Source organism: Typopeltis vanoorti, chromosome 12, assembly GCF_054136105.1.
Source record: "Typopeltis vanoorti isolate ZY-2024b chromosome 12, IOZ_Tvanoo_1.0, whole genome shotgun sequence".
Lineage (NCBI taxonomy): Eukaryota > Metazoa > Arthropoda > Arachnida > Uropygi > Thelyphonidae > Typopeltis > Typopeltis vanoorti.
The window spans coordinates 13,892,592-13,913,897 of NC_143560.1; the positions used below are offsets into that span (position 1 = coordinate 13,892,592).

Below are 21,306 nucleotides of genomic sequence, written 5' to 3' on the forward strand. Positions count from 1 at the left end.
GAAAACAGTAATTTGATTTTGCTAGAGCAAACTAATGAAAACTCTACAGGCACAGTGCTTTCTAAAGAAAATGTACAGCAACAAACTATTCCTATGTATGAGTTTGCTATAGTCAAGGCTTGAAAATTTTCATTAAGTTACTAGTCAGGTAAACATGTCACTAACTTTTGCCAACGTGAGGTGCCCGATGTTGGCAAAATGATATCATAGTTGAATATTAATTGTGGACCCACTCCAGCTTTTACTAATACTATGGCTAATATTTAATCTGTTTAACTATCAATGTTGAAACCAATATTAGCATATTTATGTCAGGAGAGAGGTAAAGAAAATACTCACATTTTAAGAGTGACACCAACTGATTTTATTATTCACATATTAATGATAGATAATTTTTACACAAATTCAGTTCTAACACAAGGATATGCTTGAATCTGTTCTTTGGAGAGAGAGAGAGAGAGTTAATTTCTTCAGTTCCATTATAAACAGACGAAGATAAAATTCAAAAAACTTTCAATAACATAAAACTCAAGTCAAAACATATTCACATGGAACTACACTAGTGAGGTTTCTGAATTCTGATTGGCTCTGAAACAATGGATAGCCAGGGCAGGTGATGTCATATGATGCAGCAGCAACTGAGAAACATTAAAAAACATATAGGTTATATTTTTAGAATCAATAGAAATAAATCATATATTTTGAGAAAATATAAAAATTTAATACCTTTTTTTCTCATCTTTGCTAACATTCAGTATTAATGATTCAAATTTCAGATTTCACGATTGGGTACAAAATAAACCAATTACTACTATCAGTAATTGGATTATTTTTATTTTAGGTTATACCTTAAAAATACATAAATAATCCAAATAAACATAAAATAAAACATGTCATGTTTTATTTGCATAGCTGGTTAATTTGCATTATGCCTGAGCATTCTTATATAAAATTTTTCTGATGCCTACATACACTATCCTCTTACTGATCATATCCCATTACAACAAAATCAGTCATAATCAACAATTTGTAATGTCTGGCATGTCCTGTTAGGCATGATAAGTGAGGTAAAAAGCATTTATGACATAAAACCTGCTGAAGAATTGGCTTTCCATAATTAAAACTGATGGTTAAACTCCACTTCAAGAGTCAACCGCAAAAACTTACGAGGGTGGTCTGAAAAGTTCTCGGCGTCGACCACAGATGGCAACACCATCAGCAAGATTTTTTTTTTCTGAGTTGGTACATCTGTCATAAGCATCCATGTGAAACTGTAAGTCATTCTATCAAGTAGTTTGTTTTATATAGCTGCCTGAAGCAAAAGTTCCCTTGAAATTGATAAAATTGAGTATTGTGAGGTTATAAAATTCTTTGTAAAAAAAGGTTTAACACCAAAAGAAATTCATCCAAAGTTCATAAAAGCTTATGGGCACTCTTCTCCTTCGTTTTCAACAATTAAGAAATGAGCCGCCGAGTTTAAATGGGGCAGTACTAGCCTTGAAGATGATCCACGTGAAGGACATCCAAAAAGTGTAACAACACCAGAAATCATTGATCGAGTTATGATATGGTATTGGATGACTGGCGAGTCAAAATGCATGAAATTTCTCAGACTACAGGCATTTCAAAAGAACGTGTAGGATATATTTCGCATGAAGAATTGCAAATGAAAAAGCTTTGCACAAGATAGGTGATGTACTTGCTCACAGCAGATCAAAAATGCACCCACATGAAAATCTCTGATCAGTGCTTGGAGCGTTTTAACAGGAATAAAACTGATTTTGTGCATTGATTTATTACTATGGATGAGAGTTGGATTCACCATTACACACTAGAATCCAAACAGCAGTCAAAATGGTGGACACAAGCCAGTTGTTTAGTGCCAAAGAAGACAAAGTCAGTTCCATCAGCAGGAAAAATCATGGCATCAGTGTTTTGGGATGCTCAAGACATTTTGTTTATTAATTATCTTGAAAAGGGTAAAACAATAGCCGGGGAATATTATTCCAATCTTTTAACCAGACTAGATGAAAAAATTTGTGAGAAAAGGCCTGGTTTGTGGAAGAAAAAAAAATCATCTTTCATCAGGACAATGCACCTGCCCACAAAGGTATTTTGGCAATTGGAAAATTAAGGGATCTGCATTATGAATTGTTGGAACATCCACCCTATTCCCCAGATTTGGCGCCCTCTGAGTTCTATCTTTTCCCAAAACTAAAACTCTTCCTCACTGGTTAGCGTTTTACTTTGAATCAAGAGGTGATTGCAGTTGTGAAGGGTATTTTGCAGATCTCACTGAAAACCACTAAATGGATGGGATAATGAATATTTATCCTCATATTTACTAATAAATATGAGGATAAATAAACTAATCTTAAAATAAATAAAGGATTTTTTTTGCTTAGAAAGTAAATTATATTTTTATACTTGACAGGAAATAATATTCTTGTTTTCATCATTTACTAAAGGGTGAACAAACAAAAAGTGCAGTAACTTAAAAAATAGGCTACTGTGTGTGTGTGTGTGTGTGTAGATTTCCTATTAGAATGCTCCAGTATCCCATAATGGAAAGCACACTTCTTTTCAGATATGTGCATTTGTCAGGCATTATGGGAAGGTCACTATTTCAACACCCTTACTGAGGTGAAGCAGTGTATGATGAACTTCTCCTTCACTTCTTAATCTCAAGGTGTGAATAGCAATGACCCTGAAAGGAAGTGATTGTGCATTATGGGATATGGCAGAAATCAGATTATTATTATTATTATTTGTCACCTCCAGGGAGTCCAAAGACTCATCGAGGGAGGGCATCCACTCTACAACTCTGCTGCCACCACTCACAATCCACCAACTGACCGCAACTACACCAATGCCATCTACCACCGACCACCACCACAACTAGTATTTCCACAGACAATCACAAACATCCATGCCCATGGCAGGATTCGAACCCGCAGCCTCTTGACTGGAGAGCAGACACGCTAACCACGTTGCCTATATACAAGTAGATTACTTGTGAAGCTACTTCAAGTATAGACTTACTTGTTCATACTTAGATAAAGGATAAAAAAAGAATGGGGTGCTTAAGGATCAAAGCTGTATAACTGAGAGAAGACCTCCGCATAGTCTTTAAAGGAATGTGGAGAACCAACCAGGGCATCTGCCCTAATGTCCAATCCTCACCTTCTCGTGGTGCACCCTGTTGGGTATCTACCTGGATACTGAACGGACGAGGATGGGCTGACAATTTGGGATTTAGCCGACCAAATTGTATTCCTATTGGCTTAAACCAATATATAAAATGATAGTACAACATGACAAAATTTCATGCCGGCTGGGGCATCGCCCGGTTAAACAAGGCCCTCGTTGCTTTCGCCAGGGAACCAGGGCGAACAACGAAAAGTCAGCTACTGGAACAAATCTGAAAACACATCCTAACTCAACATCATCAGAGTTAAAGATTGGTACTATCAACATAAGAAGCCTGAATGGCAAAGAAATGGAGCTAACTGAAGAATTAGATAAGTACCAGATCGACATAATAGGGGTGACTGAAACAAAAAAGGCAAAAACTGGTGAGATCTTTCTCAACAATAAATACAAAATGTTATATTCGGGAAATGAAAATCAAGGAAAAGAAGAAGTAGCCAGAGCATTCAACACAAATACGAGGCTAATCTTCTTGAATGGCAGGCAGTCTCAAGGAGAGTGATGTAGGCAAATATCAGAATGGGGAATTGGACAATGAGACTTATTTGTGCCTATGGTCCCTCAGAAGGTTCTACTAAGGTAGAAGTGGAGGAATTTTTTGATGCTTTAGAAAAAGCAACTGACACAATGAAAGAGGAAAAGTTGGTACTTGTTGGGGATCTAAATAGCAGAGTAGGAAATGATTGTCAAAATACAAAAATATTTTGGGAAAATTTGGAGAAAAGAGCAAAGCTAATAATAATGGCAAATACCTGTTGGATTTCTGCTCAGGACATGGACTAGTTATTACTAACACCATGTTAATAAAAATGTGCACAAATTGATATGGAGAGAAGAGGCAAGGAATAAGAAAACTCTCATTGACTATGTTACTGTTGATAGTGATGTTTTCTCCCTGGTGCAGGACTCCAGAGTGTACAGAGGATTTGAAATTGGAAGTGATCACTATTTAGTCTTAGCAGGATAAAATTGAATTTCATATCGAAAAGAATAACATGTAAGAAAGTTTTAAAGCGAATAAAAGTTGAGCAGCTTTCAGATGTGAACTGTAGACTAAAATACACAATTTTTTTTTTCACCAGAGGTCATGCCAGTAGAATAACATGTGATCGAATCATTGTTTCTCTAGCTTAAAGTTAATGATGTAACTCAGCTTGTCCTGTATATTTATGTATGCTCCAGATGATGATCTTGATGTGAAGATCGAAACGTCGCGATAATAAAAAAAGTTTTTTTTAACACTTTTGTAAATTCCATAAAATTTTTAAAATGAATGCTGATCACCGTGTAACCCTAAAAGAAAGGATTAAAATACACAAAGATTATTGAAGAAAAAATGAAAGAGTTTGAGAACAGGAACCAAACCTTGCAGATCCAGTGGCAAGCCTTGAAGAAAACCCTGATGCATTCAGCCAGAGAGGCATGTGGTGAGGCTGTCTGCAAGGATAGAAAAATCAGAACTCCATGGTGGACACAGGAAGTTAAAGAGGTAGTGTAGGAAAAGAAGAAAGCATATCAAAAGTTCCTGGCAAATAAGTCAGCTTTTGCTCTTCGAGAATACAGAGACAGATGTAAGAAAGCGAAACACTGTGTAAAACAAAAGTCATTGGAGGACTTTGGCAAGAACATAGAAAATAAATATCAAGTAGGTGGTAAGATATTCTGGAGGTTGTTGAAGAATCTTAGAAATTGAGGAAAGAATGCTGTAAAAGGAGTTAGAGATGATAAAGGTGACAAGAAAACAGGAGAAAAAGATATCCTTGAAGTATGGAGTAATTACTTTGAAAAATTGCTAAATGAAACAAGTACTGATAGCACAGTGGTAAAAAACACTCCACAGGCATACAGTTAGGAATACATATTCATACTTGAAGTTGAAAAAGCCATCAAAGTCTTGAAATGTGGAAAGGCAGCAGGAGTAGATGATATTCGACCAGAAATGCTGAAGTATGGTGATACAAAAGTGTTACAGTGGCTGCACTGCATAGTTCAGAAAGCCTGGACAGAGGGACGAATTCCCGATGATTGGAGCAGAGCTCTAATAGTACCAATATATAAAAAGAGAAATAAAACTGAATGAGAGAATTACAGAGGTATCTCCCTACTGAGTGTTACGGACAAGATCTATGCAAGTATACTTGAGAAACGGTTGAGAAGAATAGTGGAAGAAAAGCTTGGTGAAGAACAAGCTGGATTCAGACCAAATAGAGGCTGTCAGGATCAGATCTTCACTTTACGACAAATAGTTGAGAAAGCATGGGAATATAACAAAGATCTGTATTTAAGTTTTGTCGATCTGGAAAATGCATATGATAAGGTGCCAAGAGAGAAGCTATTCAATAAGCTACAGTTATATTGTGTCAATGGGGCATTATATCAAGCAATACTTAGTCTTTATTTGAGTTGTAAGTCAGCAGTTAGAATTGAAGGGAGTACAGGAAGATGGTTTAATGTTAAAACTGGTGTGAGACAAGGATATACATTATCCCCTCTGTTATTCATTATCTATATGGATCGTATTATGAAGGAAAGTGGTATTAAACACGATATCAGAATTGGAGATGTTAATGTCAGCTCTTTGCTTTATGCGGATGATGTTATACTTCTAAATAAATCCGTTACAAGTTTGCAAGATTCCCTGACTAAATTGAATAACTGTTGTAATAGATATGGTATGAAGGTCAGCATTAAAAACACAAAGACAATGAAAATAGGTAGAATTGATGAAAATGTCAACTGTGTTGTGAACGGAGAACCTGTGGAACAAGTAAAACGTTTCAGCTACTTAGGCACGATTTTTACTGAAGATGGTAAATTAAATATGGAAATAGACAACAGAATCAACAAAGCTGGTATGGTAGGCAGTCAATTGAATAAATTCATATGGAATAAGAGAGAAATTAGTCAGAACACTAAATTAGTATACAAGACAGTGTTCAAACCAGTTTTAACTTATGGATTTGAGAGCTGGGTCAGAAGTAAAACACTTGACCATAGATTAGAGACTGCAGATATGAGAGTCCTGAGAAAGATTAGAGGCATGAACTGATGGCATCAATGGCAATATTATATTAAAAAAGAGGATATTAGGAAAGAACTTGATATTGTCAGCATCCAGGAATGCATTAGCAGAGCTAATCTCAGGTGGTATGGTCACTTAAACAGAATGGGCAAGGAAAGATTAGCAAAACAAGTGTTCTTTGCCAGGTTGGCAAGAAAACAACCCAGAGGAAGACCAAGATATAGGTTGATTGATGCGGTACAAAGTGCCTTAGACGAGAGAAATATAAGATCTGATAATGTTGGAGTCTTGACAAGTAACAGACTGATTTGGAGGAAAATTGTAGATAGGAAGTTAGTAATGATGTAAATTTTTCATGTAGTACTATCATATCCTGTATACCCCTTGAGGGTACATGGCAGGAATTGGATGATGATGATGATAAAACAAGAATATAGTTTCTTGCCAAGTATTGTTTATTACGACTTTTCTGGAGTGTCAGGAAGCAAAGTGTCACATTGGTAACTCCATTTCTGATGCCATTCTTCAAATGAAATCATGCAAATTTTTGAATAAGTTATGAATTTTAACTTTTCTTTAAGGACAGATATACAAATCATGTTTTCTACCAAAGTGCTGTCACTGCTTGTTTCATTGAACGATCTTTCAAAATAATCACTCCTGACGTCTAGAACATCTTTATCTTCAGTTTATATATCCCTTTTATTATCTCTGATTCCTTTTACAGTACGCTTTCTTTCATTTCTGAGTTTTTCCAAAGTCTCCAGAATAGTTTACGACCATCCTAATATTTATTTTCTTACCATTAGCTATTTTACAGAGTACATCACTTTTTTACATTTTTCTCTGCATTCTCTCAGATCACAAGCCTTCCAGAAACATTTGATATTCTTACCTCTTTTCCTTGACTCCTCTTTAGCTTTCTCACTCCATAATGAAGTTCTATTTTTCTATCCAACATGCATCTCTGGTTGAATCAATCAATGTTTTCATCAGAGTTTGCTACTAAATCTCAAAGGTTCTTGTTTTTAAACTCTTTCAATTTTTCCTGAATGATGTTTGTATATCTGAGTGTTGACAATTCACCTCTGAAAGCTGCTCAACTTTGATTCATTCTTTTTTAAGCTTTCTTACACTCTCTTCTTTTCAACGATATTCAATTTTCTCCTGCTCAAAACTAAATGTGATCACTTACAATATTACATTCTCTCTATGTTCTTGAGTCCTGAACCAGTGTAAGATACTGCTAGGCTTTTCTAACTCTGTGTGAATTAGTGCCCATCTTTATGTCTGAACATGGTGTTAGTAATGACTAGTCCATATTCTGAACAGAAATTCAGCTGGTACTTACCATTATCAGCTTTGCGCTTTTCTCCAAATTTCCCAAAACACATCTCTATAAGTCTGACAATCATTTCCTGCTATGCTGTTTAGTTCTGCAACAAGTGCCAACTTTTCTGTTCTTGTTGTCAGCTGCCTTCTCTAATACCTTGAAAAAATGTTCCACTTTGTCCTTAGTAAAACCTTCAGTAGTACCAAAATACAAATAACTCTCATTGTCCAGTTCGTGCATTCTAAAATTTGCTCATATCACTCTATTTAATGCTGCCTACCATGATGTGATTACCACATCAATTTACTGTTGTTTTACAAAAGAATGTGCATTCACATAACAGTACAAAGCCATACAAATTATCACTTTGGTTAAGAACCATTTTGGGTGATTTATTGGTCACCCAAAGCCACCCAAAAAATAGTAACCAAACAATGTTGTTTACTATTTAAACCACTATTTTAAGATCAGGTCAGAATTATTTAGTTAGATTATTATTTTTATTTATAGCTTCACAGCTAATTAATACTCACCTCCTTCTTACTTCTATATCCAGGATTTAAAATTAAGCTCTTTTTTTTGCAAGTTCTTTTGCAACTTTCAAATTTTTTGCTAATTCATTCACTTGCCTCATGACAGGTTCAGGATACCTAAAAAAAGATATATCTTCAGATAATACTGAATATGATAATAATGTTAAGGATATTATTTCCTATAATTAAATAGAATAGGTTAATATAATATAAAGGACATGAAAGGGTTGTTGGAAGAGTGAGAAAGTGAAAATCGTCAGTATTTTACCTCGCTATGATAAAAATGAATTAAGAAGAAGGGCCATGATGGCAAATGATTTGATGCGTAAGCTATGTAGAAGGAATGGATGTGACTTTTTGGATGTGTGGAATGAGTCTGAGGGAAGATTGGATTTGTATAAGAGGGACAACCTACACCTGAATGCATTTGGTATCAGGAGTCTAGAAAAACTAATAACTGGTATGAGACCTAACAGAGAGTCAGGGAAACTAAATTATAAAGGGAGGAATGGTGAATGTGAGTGTAAGAGTAATAATGTTATATGTGTTAATGACAGGAATGTGCTTTGTCATGGAAATGTTGATGAGGAGAGAATGATTTTGGGTTTGTATTTGTCTGGTTTGGACCCATCATATGTGCAAAGATGTGTTAGGCATTAGAGAAAAATAGAGATCTGCAAGTTGTCCAACGGTGTCAGGCAGACTGCAGATAAGACAATACAAAAGAACAAACAGGTATTATTATTATTATGTCTGTAAATGAATACTAGGAGTATCAGAAACAAAGGGATAGAGTTGGTTGCTTTAGTCAATATGTTGCAGCCTCAGATTATAGGTATTAGTGAGACCTGGCTATCAGAATCAGGCCTACTAACTGGCATCGCGTGTCAAGGGAACAATATTTTCAGGAAGGATAGAGAAGATAGGAGAGGAAGGGGCATGCTGCTAATGATATCGGATGACTTGAATCCAGTTCAAGTTGAGACCTATGACTGTAGTACTACTACTAACAATATTTCATGTGGCAGTGAATTTGAAGCCATTTGGTGTGAGGTGGAATCTAACAAGACTAATCACATAGTGGGGGTGTTGTTACAGACATGGATCAGTTGCTGGTGATGAAGAAATGCATCACCAAATAGAAAAGATGAGCACGAAAAGAGCAATCATAATGGGAGACTTTAATTATCCAAATATTGATTGAGTAGCAGTAGAATCTCATGATAAGAATGAAAATGCATTTATTGAGCTGTTGCCGGACAACTTCCTCAAGCAGCATGTGATAGAAGGAACTCAAGGGCACAAAGTGTTACATTTGATTATAATGTCAGAGGGCATTTCAGTTAAAGATGTAACTATTCTGCCTCCGGTTGGTGACAGTGATCATGCAGTACTCACTTGGGAAGTGACTAAGTTTCTGAATATTCCATTCAGAAAAGGTTACAAGCTGAACTACAAAGCAGGAAATTATGACCAACTGAGAAGTATATTGAGTTCAGTGGAATGGGATTGGTTGCTGGATGGGAAGAATATCAACGTGCTTGGGAGGCATTTAAACAATACTTAAATGATGCGATATAAAAATGTGTCCTGAGAGTTCGAAGAATAAATAGAGTAAGAATCAAATGGATGTGTAATCTTATTAAGTAAGAGATTTGTAAGAAAAGGACGATGTGGAAGGAATATATGTACATAAGAATGACGTCCGTTATAAGCAGCAGGCTAGAACAGTCACAACTGTTGTACAGAAAGAAAAGTCTGAGTATGAAAAGAAACTGGCTCTGCATGCTAAAAACAACCCCAAGAATTCTATCGATATGCTGCAAGTAAAAAAAAGAATGGACATGAAAGAATAACTTCTAAATCCAGATTGCATGAGGGTTACAGATGCAGAAGAGGTTGTTCAGCTAATAAGTACCCATTTTGTTAAAAGCTATTAACCTGGTATACGCAACATTGAGTCACTGTTACCTCTTCACTAGATGAAGAAACGCAGGTGTATGAGGATGAGGTATTAGCTGTTGCACAAAATGAATAAGAATTCAGCAATAGGGACTGATGGGATATCAGCATGTGTGCTAAGAGTGTTCAGCTGAACTGGCCATTCCTTTGACCAGGCTGTTTAATATGCATTACCATACATTCCTGCAGAAGGGTGATGCAAAGACCAATGTATCCAACTATCGACCAATTAGTATCTCAGGAGTGGTGGTGAAGATTTTGGAAAAAATTTTTAGGGCTCGCATTCAGAAATGGGTTGACAGTGAATCTCTACTTTGCAATGAACAACATGGGTTTACTAAAGGAAGGTCATGTTTTAGCAACTTGCTCACATTCTATAACAATGTTACCATTGAATTAGACAAGGGGAATGGATACATCATGATACTTTTGGATTTAATAAGACTTTTGACAGAATACGGCATCGCAGACTTCTGCATAAATTGGAGAAAATGGGTTTGGGTTATAGAATATTAGCATGGATAAGAGGTTGGCTGACTGACGGATATCAAAAAGTGGTACACGGGGGATGTGAATCTGAGAGATTTAAGGTGTACCACAAGGATCAGTGCTTGGTCCACAGATTGTTATTCAATCTGTACATTAATGATATTGAGAAGGATTTGACAAGTGACTACAGCTATTTGCTGATGATGCAAAGATAGGCAGAGTAATCAGGAATGCTGCTGATATGCAGTACTTACAGTATGATTTTAATAGTGGAATTGTGGTCATGGGAAAATGGGTATCAGTTCAATGTCAGTAAATGTAAAGTCATTCACTTCAGTGTGATTAGATATCTAATGTTATATTATATTGGTGGGATTAGGCTAGAAGAAACTGATGAGGCTAGGTATCTTGGAGTGTTAATAGACAAGAAGTTGAAGTTCAGGGGTCACGTAGCAAAGATTGCAAATACCACTACAAAGATAATTGCAATGCTAAACGAACGTTTACATGTAAAGATAAGGATGTCATTTTGCCTCTTTACAAGGCCTTGATAAGACCTTGGAGTATTGTGCGCAGGTCTGGTCTTCGTTGTGATTCTGATATATTGGAGAGAATACAAAAGGAGGGCGTTAAAAATGATATCAGGATTGTGGAATACTGATTATGAAGACAGACTGAGAATTTGTAGACTGCAGACATTAGCACACAGGAGAAAGAGGGAAGATACGATTGAAACTTACAAATTTCTGAAAAGGTCATACAGGATTTCAATTGATGAAATTTTTCAATTTACAGAGAGTGAGCATCCTTGGAAGCTAAGAATGAAGGCTGCTAAGAAAGGGATGAGGAGACTAGATTTTTCTCTCATAGGGTGGTGCGTGATTGGAATGGATTGCCACTGGATGTTGTGTGTATGTGTGCAAGCAGTATGAATGAATTCAAGAATAAGTATGATATCTGGTGTGTGTAGTATGTGGCCTCCCTCGATGAGTTTCTGACTCCCTGGAGGTCTCTCTTAATAATAATAATAATAATAGTTTAGATTATATTTAGTCATTCAAACATATAATTAAAGTGAAATATATATTGATCTTTAATTGACCATGATTTATAAACATCTATGTTTCAGTAAGGAAATACCATGAGTAGACATAATAATTAAAATTATAAACATCTAATACCAACAAGTTTCACCAACGGGCAGTGGTGCACCCATAGGGGGGGGGGGGCCAAGGGGCCCTGGCCCCCTCCAAAGAAAAAGGAAAAAACACTAGAAAATTTTCCAAAAATCTTATCCTAATTAAAATTCCTTTTTTTTTTATTTTTGTTGTGTCGTGTTTTCTGTTTCTATGCTACTTATGAATTAGCGATCATTGCAGATGCTCAGTCATAGGTTGTATGCGATGCGTAGTGTGTATTCTCAAATCATCTCCTCAACTTGCCCCCCCAAAGCTAAATCCTGAGTGCGTTGTGCTGTCTGGCTTCTTCAAGGCTTATAATGGTAAGAGGAAATAAAACTCAAAGTGGCTAGTACAGAGACATTTCTAGATAAGATGATTTACAACAGTTTCGACAAAGCTTTTCTAATTAGTAAAAAAACTCAAATGAAAAAATTCAACATGCTATATGAAAAGTATTACAACTCTTGACACAACGTATATCACATATTAGAGTTGGATTCAACATGGAAAAACCACAAGGACACTAGTAACTTATTATGGAACATGACTAGTTGGTCCACAGACTTGCAATGGAATTTGAAGTCACTACACCCATTGACGATGATTGTATGGAGCCCCGAAAGTCCACAAAAGTGGAGTTCCGCTGTGACCGATCATCGACAGAAGAAATGCTCCACATATTTATTGTTCAAAACCTCTCCAGCCTCCTAAAAGGACATCAGAAAATCAGACACTTACATTAAGAATTCAAAGCACTTCATTGAAAAACATCTTGATCTTAAAGACAGACATTCCTGCCAGCTGGGACGTGGCATCTTTATTTACCAACATCCCAGTAGAAGAAGTTATCAGTATCCTATACAATCTCTTCCCTGAAGATACAGATCACCTTTTTCATCATTGCTTTAAATCAAATTATTTTAAATGGAATGAAATGATATAAGAGCAACTAAATGGCTTAACTATGGGCAGTCCCCTTTCACTGCCCTGTGCAGATCTGTTCATGGAAAAGCTAGAAACAGACATCCTCTCAAAATTAGACCCAAAACCTTTAGTGTGGTGGAGGTGTGTAGACTATATCTTCATAATTTGGAGGTACAAAAAACAGCTCTTTTGAACTTTTTAACCAAAATTAATTATTTTCATCAAAAAATACAATTTGCTTTGGAATTGGAAAAAGATAATCAACTACCATTTTTGGATAACCTAATCAAGAAACTAGCAGACGGACATATCAAACTAACAGTATACCGCAAACCAACACACACTGGATGCTACTTTCATTTCAAATCAACTCACCATATTTCCCAGAAGCTCAGCATAATACATATGCTCAAAAATAGAGCCACGAACATCATCTCAGAAGAAAAAGAACTCTATGATGAAATTACTCATATATCAGAGACATTAATAAAAAATGGCTATCCAAGGAATTTAATCAACAAGATTTTTCACAGAAACCCCCACAACAACAACCTACCATCACTCAATACAGTTCATCAATAGTTATTCCTTATGCATGTACAGTGTCTGAAAACATCGCAAAACTTTTTAAACCTTTCAACATCAGAGTTGCGTTCAAACCAATCAAGACTGTCCGTCACGTTTTAAGATCGCCAAAAGACACTAATGCTTTTTTCAAACAAGCTGGAGTGTACAACATCTCATGTGTTTATAGTCTAAACTATATAGGACAGACTTCGAGAAGCCTCGAAATTGGAAAAAAAAAAAGAATATATAGGAGATTATAAGATTTAACGATTACAAATACAAAGAGCCAACAAGTTTCACTAGCCACTGTCTAGCATTTTCAAGGCAGTACTGGTGTGAAAACAAATGCATCAAGTTACATGAAAATATACACTTTAGTAACTGCTAGGCCATTACATTTGATAATTCGTCTCTGATGGTGTGCATGCGTTCGAATGCTTCAGTCAGAATCCGGTACATAACCACGTGTTGTGTAGTTTTTCGCATATTGTAGTTCTGTTGAGCTGAGAGAATTGATGAGATATTTCCATATGTCTTTAAGAATAGCACCTTGATTTCAGTTTAAATTATTGCCTGTGCGTAGCACCACTGCTGCTTCTTTGAAAGTTCTGTATCTGCAGTCATTCTCGATGTAAGGCATAGAACTGTTTTTCCAATCTATAACGTGATTTGATGTTGAGAAATGATGAGCTAAACCAGATGTGATGATTCTATTGTGATTGACATCTCCCCACATGTTCCTTCTGTGTTATTTCAAAACTTCTAGAGGTCTCTCCAATGTAAGAAAGGCCACACGTGCATGGAATTTCATATACTGCAGGAAATTTGAAGAAAGGTACCTCATCTTTGGGTGAACTTAAGACTTTTCTGATCGTGGTAGTTGGTTTAAAAACTACTCTGATGTTATGAACTTTTAATATTCTCACCATTTTGTGGATACTGAATTAATATACGGAATGACAGCTGTGAACACATATTGGGACTCCGTTCCAGGTTGAGACCTTAAGAGCCTTAAGGTCTATTTTGAAAGAAGTAGATGTACAGAGAGAACTGTCACAAATAGCTAACACTCTATCTCTGAATGGATACCCTTCTAACATTTTAAACAAATTGCTTTTTAAAGACAACCTCCAACAATGTGGAACGGAGTCCCAATATGTGTCCGCAGCTGTCATTCCATATATATTAATTCAGTAACCACAAAATTGGCAAGAATGATAAAAGCTCATAACATCAGAGTAGTTTTTAAACCAACTACCACGATCAGACAAGTCTTAAGATTACCCAAAGATGAGGTACCTTTCTTCAAATTTACTGGAGTATATGAAATTCCATGCACGTGTGGCCTTTCTTACATTGAAGAGACCTCTAGAAGTTTTGAAATAAGACAGAAGGAACATGTGGGGGGGGATGTCAATCACAATAGAATCATCACATCTGGTTTAGCTCATCATTTCTCAACTCAAATCATGTTATAGATTGCAAAAACAGTTCTATGCCTTACATAGAGAATGACTACAGACAGAGAACTTTCAAAGAAGCAGCAGTGGTACTACGCACAGGCAATAATTTAAATTGAAATCAAGGTGCTATTCTTAAAGACATATGGAAATATCTCATCAATTCTCTCAGCTCAGCAGAACTACAATATGTGAAAAACTATACAACACGTGGTCATGTACCAGATTCTGACTGAAGCATTCGAACGCATGCACGGCATCAAACATGAATTATCAAATGTAACGGCCTAGCAGTTACTAAAGTGTATGTTTTCATGTAACTTGATGCATTTGTTTTCACACCAGTACAGCCTTGAAAATGCTAGACAGTGGCTAGTGAAACTTGTTGGCTCTTTGTATTTGTAATCATTAAATCTTATGGTCTTTTAACAATAAAAGTTCTTAGTTTTAATACATTAGACCAAATATGAACAATTTAACATATAGGAGATGTTAATAACAAGAACAGACAACTCAGGTCGAGCCCATCATTTCATGATTACTAACCATACCACTGACTGGGATAGCAGCTCCATGCCTTATCTAGAAGATTTCTGTTGTAGAAATTTCAAGGAAGCCATTATAGTCCTCCGTTCTGGAGAAAATCTTAACAGAAACCAGGGAATGATAATAGCTGACATATGGAAAACCTTAATAAGATCACTCAGTCTGCCAGAATTTAATTTCGCTCAAAACTACAGAATGTGCTCTCATAACAGTGATTTACACAACATGCTCCATGCGTGTAATGTTACGCGTTCTATTTTAATGTTTAATTTATACGATAGTGTTACTTCATTTTCTCTATACTAGTCACTTATCTCTTACCGTTATAAGCCCTGAAGAAGCAGGACAGCCCCACCGGTGAAACTTGTTGGTATTAGATGTTTACAAATCATGGTCAATGAAAGTTCAATATATATTTCATTTTAATAATAATAATATTGGGACAGCTTAGTGCTGCATTATATAACAAACTGATGGCACTATTAAGAGAAAATTGTTTAAATTATCAGATGACTTAAGTCCAGTTAGGGTAGAAATACAAGAAAACAATGATGGTAACAATGTCCCATGTAGCAATGAGTTTGAGTCTATTTGGTGTGAAGTGAAGGTTAAGAGAATGAAATATATGGTGGGGTGTTGCAACAGACCTGGCAGCTCAGTTGTAGGGGATGAAGAAATGCATCGCCAATTTAGCCTTATGGGTACCAAGCGAATGATCATTATGGGTGACTAATTTTCCAAACATTGATTGGGTAGAAGAGAAATCTCATGATCAGAAAGAACAGGAGTTTATTGAATTGTTGCGGAATAACTTTCTCAAGCAGCATGCGAAAGAAGGAACTCGAGGTCAAAGAGTGTTGGATTTGCTCATAGCGTCGAAAGGGATCTCTGTCAAGAATATAGCTATTTTACCACCAATTGGTGACAGTGATCATGCTGTTCTTTGTTGGGAAGTATCTACTTGAATTGAAGCTCCGATTAAAACAGGCTACATACTGAACTCCAAAGCTGGAAATTATGATCGACTTAGAAGAATACTATCTTTGGTCCCATGGTATCAGTTACTGAATGGAAAAAATGTCAGCAAAGCATTGGAATATTTGAAAAATTGCTTGAATGAGGCGGTATCTGAATATATCACTAGTGTTCGAAGAGTAAATAGGTTGGGTGTGAAATGGATGTGCAGCCTTATTAAGCTAGAAATCCACATTTCTAGCTTAATAAGGCTGCTTATGAAGACGATGATGTGGAAAGAGTATCGTGAGAAGAAGAGTGAGAGGAGTTATGAAATATATAAAGCTCAGGCCAGAAAAGTAACGAGTATTATGAGAAAAGCTAAAATGGAGTATGAAAAGAAATTGGCCATGCAAGCTAAAGACAATCCAAAAGAATTTTATTGTTATGCCGCAAGCAGAAGAAAGAATGAATATAGAAGAATAACTTTACTAAATGCAGATAGTACACGAGTGTCGGAAGCTAAGGAGATTGTTCAGTTAATGAGTGCTCACTTTGGTAAGATATATCAACCACGTGTACATAGTATGGTGCACAGTGCTACTGCTACGTTGGATGAAGAGTTAGAGGTTCATGAAAATGAGGTTGAAGAGCTTTTGCATAACCTGGATAAGAATTTGTCAATAGGGACAGATGGAATATCTGCCTGTTTGTTAAAGGAATGTTCAGCTGAATTGGCTAGGCCTTTCACACATTTGTATAACTTGAGTCTCAGCTCAGGATTGATACCACAGGAATGGAAGGAATGTAATATAGTTCCATTGCACAAGGGTGGTGCAAAAACTGATGTGTCTAACTACCGACCTATTAGAGAAGTTAGTAAGAACTCGAATACAGAAATGGGCAAACAATCATTCTATACTCTGCAGGGAACAGCATTGGTTTACTAAAGGAAGGTCATGTTTTAGCAATTTGCTCATATTTTATAACAATGTTACAACTGAGTTGGATAAAGGAAATGGATACACTATAATAATGTTGGATTTTTCTAAGGCATTTGATAGGATACCACATGATAGGCTGTTGTGTAAACTGGAGAATATGGGATTGGAACATAATCTATTGACTTGGATCAGGGGATGGTTAACAGACAGATATCAAAAAGTGGTATACAGTGGGTGTGAATCTGCCAGATTTAAGGTAACCAGGTGTACCTCAGGGTTCAGTCCTTGGGCCATTATTGTTCAATCTATACATTAATGACTTCAAGCAGGGTCTATCATCAGATTTGCAATTGTCTGCTGATGATGCAAAAATAGGCAGGGCAATCAGGGATGCTACTGATATTTAGCAATTACAAAATGATTTGAATAGACTGGAAATCTGGGCAAACGAAAATGGCTGTCAGTTTAATGTTAGTAAGTATAAAGTTATGCACTTTGGTGTAATTAGAGATCCAGCGGCATATTATATTAGCAGGATTATGCTACAAGAAACTGAAGAGGCAAGGGATCTTGGTGTATTGGTGGATAAGAATTTAAAGTTCAAAGCTCACATAGCAAAAGTTGCAAATACAACTCAGAGGATAATTTCTATGCTGAAGTGAACCTTGACATGTAAGGATAAGGAAGTAATTCTGCCTCTTTATAAGGCTTCAATAAGACCACACTTAAATTACTGTGCTCAGATTTGGTCTCCCAGGTTCCAAGGGAATAAAAAAGCTGTGGAAAGGGTGCAAAGAACAGTTACAAAGATTATATCCAGATTATGGGATTTAGATTATGAGGACAGATTGCAAGTATGTGTATTACAGACTCTGGTTAACAGGAGAAAGAGGGGTGATATGATAGAGGTCTATAAACTTTTGAATGGGTGTTATAGTATTTCAAATGATGAAATTTTTCGTTATATGGAAGGCAGGGAGAGAACATTGGGGCATCCATGAAAGTTAAGGTTGTTCTTAGTCAAGAAAGGGGTAAGAGCTAGGTTTTTCTCTCAAAACGCAGTGAATAAGTGGAATAATTTGCCCTTAGGGGTAGTGAGTGCATCTAGTGTAAATGAATTTAAGGGAAGGTATGATAGCTGGGTTGGGTAATTTACAGCCTCCCTGGAGATCTCAGATAATAATAATAATAATATCCTTTTTTGAGGACTACCCCGCCTTCTCTTTCCAATTGGCTTATATTTTAGTATTTGTTTAGGATATCAAGTGTTGGCCATTCAGTTTACATGTTCCATCCATTTTTGTTTATAATTGTTTAGTTTTTCTTCTATTGATTTTGTTTTTAGTTCTTTTAAAATATCTTCGTTCCTTTTTGGTCTAATAATGTGTATTTTGCAGTTCTTCTCATAAATCTCATTTCACTTGTTTTTATTCTTTATCTTGTTTGTTTATTGTCCAAATTTCACTGCCATATAACAATGTGGGCACTGCGAAAGTATTGTATATTTTTAAACGTGTTTCTTTTTATACTATATTTGGATTGAGTGTTCTATTTATCAGGCCTATAATCTGTAAAAATTTTGAAGTTTTTAATTTTGTCTTTTTCTCCTTCATATATTTCACATCCAAGATAACTGAAAGTATTTATCTGTTCTATTATTTTATTATTAATAACTATTTTACTTCTAATTGGAGTTTGCCCACAAAATGCCATTGTTTTAGTTTTATCTATGGAAATTTTCATTCCAAACTATTTTACTATAACGTTTAAATTATATATTTTTCTTTGTAAATTGTCTTATCTGATATTATTACCTGATCATCTGCAAATAATAGCGTGTTTATTTTGTTATTCCGGGAAATTTCTATACCTGGATTGTTTAAGGTGTTCCACTGTATTAATATTTCATTAATGTAAATATTGAAAAGTGTTAGAGACAGAGGGCATCCTTGTCTTACTCCTTGGTTTATAGATCGCTTTTCAGACGTTTTTTCATTTATTTTTATTTCGTTATCTTTGTATATATTCAATATTGCATGTAGTAAAATATTAGGTTTATTCTTTGTAATATATCAAACAGTATATATCTTTTTACTTCGTCAAATGCTTTTTCATAATCTATAAACAAAAGATGAGTTTCTAAATTAAATTCTCTTCTTTTTTTCTATAAACAGTTTTAGACAGAAAGCTGCATCCATTGTAGAGCATCCTTTTCTAAATCCATTTTGACATTGTAATAATATTTTTTCTCTTTATATTTTTAGTTTTTCATTAAGTATTCTGCTATACATTTTGTAGCATGTATTCAATAAACTAATACCTCTGTAAATTACTAATTTAATAAGCCAAAAGGCTATTTGACCAGTGAAATCATTAATAGAAAGGGGGAATGATAAATCCCTTTATGTTTTAATAGCCGGGTACGAAACTCGGATCGGAATCCATCGAAATCCATAGTTTCATGCCGAAAAATCTATCGGCAGGCCCAAGTGTAAATGATCACTTGGGTAGTACCACACCAGGGCAACTCCCAGCAAAGGTGAAGCAAGCTCCCTCACTAACTTTAATATTCTCTCATAATGTAAAAGCCAGCTCCAGAGTACACCACTTCGGCAATTCGATAGTAGAGGTATGTAAGTTCATGTTCACTTAAAACCTTGATGTTCTAGGTCTACCTACTCACTGATGAGATCTCAAAAAATGTTGAAACCGGTCTGGGTAGTGAACTCTTCTCATAATGTAAAACAATATATATACATCTCTTAGGGGCTGGCTTTTACATTATGAGAGAATATTAAAGTTAGTGAGGGAGCTTGCTCCACCTTTGCTCGGAGTTGCCCTGGTGTGGTACTACCCAAGTGATCATTTACACTTGGGCCTGCCGAGAGATTTTTCGGCATGAAACTCTATGGATTTCGATCCGAGTTTCATACCCAGCTATTAAAACATAAAGGGATTGACCATCCCCCTTTCTATTAATACCTCTGTAGTTAGCAGGTTTTGTTTTATCCCCTTTTTTAAATATAGGTATTACTATACTTGTATTCCATTCTATTGGTATTTGTCCATTTGTATATATTTTATTTAAAAATTTTAGTATTCTTTGATGAAATTTTTTCCCAGCAAATTTATAGTTTGGAGTTTTCCCATCTTCTCCTTCTGATTTGCCATTTTTTATTTTATTTAGGTTTGTCCTCCAATTCTTTCATTGTTATTATATCATTTAAAGTATTTTGTAAGTTTCTGGTGTAATTATTTTTGATGCCAGTATTATTTGTCCAAAGATCTGAAAAATAATCCAAGAATTCTTTTACATCTATTTCACAATTTATATTTGCAGTTTCTTTTATATCTGCATTCATGTGTTTTAGTATTTTGTACTAAAACTGGATCTTGTTTTGTATACGTCATTTTCCAGATATGATACAAATTTTTCCCAGCTTTTTCTGTCTCTCTTTTGGCTGTTGCTCTTTTTTTGTTTATATTCAATTTCATCTTTTTGTTTTTTGCTACTTAATCATCTTTTAAAAGCCAACTTTTTATTTTCAATTACTGTTTTTATTTCATTGACCCATATATGTAATTTTCTATTTTTATGATATTTTTTGTGTGTTCTTGTTGAGAGGCTTATACGCTGGTTAAACATGATAACTAATATTTAAGGAATTGACAGCGTTTACTAGAAATATAGATTAAATAAACTTTAATATATACTTTCCGATATTTCGGCGAACGTCACATTGCCATCTTCTTGGGAACTTACTAAAAGACACGTGCACACAAGTACTAATAACAGCAAATGAGACTGAAGCTAGAAAGCTAGGGTTTCCTAAAGTCCTGATGGTGCCCGCTGGCGGGCTATATTGGTAGTTCTTGGCATTTGGGCTGAAGTTCTTCTGATAAAAGTTTCCCAAATTTGGGGCAGTTTCATGCATCCAAATTTGTTGAGGTTTGGCATGTTCCTAAGGGCCGAGGCTGATTCCATGAATAGTCTTTCATACTTGAACTTGCTGCGGTGTATTACTGTGGCTTTCTTCCATTTTATTCTGTGTCGAATATCCAGAGCGTGGTCTGCAAGCCCAGAGTGGCTGTACTGGTAAAATCGGATGTAATCCTTGTGTTCTGAGATTCTGATATTTGCTGTCCTGCCTGTTTGGCCAAAGTAGGACAGTTTACAGCTG

General features: G+C 35.6%; 1 protein-coding gene across 1 annotated transcript in view; it reads right to left on the bottom strand.

Annotated features, from left to right (window-relative positions):
• Positions 1 to 340: 340 nt before the first annotated feature.
• The window catches only part of LOC150100589 (partner of xrn-2 protein 1-like), a 105,572-nt gene continuing 84,606 nt past the window's right edge, over positions 341 to 21,306 (bottom strand). Inside the window, exons 3-4 of the mRNA XM_090401985.1 lie at positions 8,099 to 8,215; positions 341 to 638 (exon numbers count right to left, since the gene is read on the bottom strand). Of these exons, the coding sequence (XP_090258111.1) occupies positions 8,131 to 8,215 (85 nt within the window). The 3' untranslated portion in view covers positions 341 to 638; positions 8,099 to 8,130. The remainder of the gene's footprint in view (positions 639 to 8,098; positions 8,216 to 21,306) is intronic.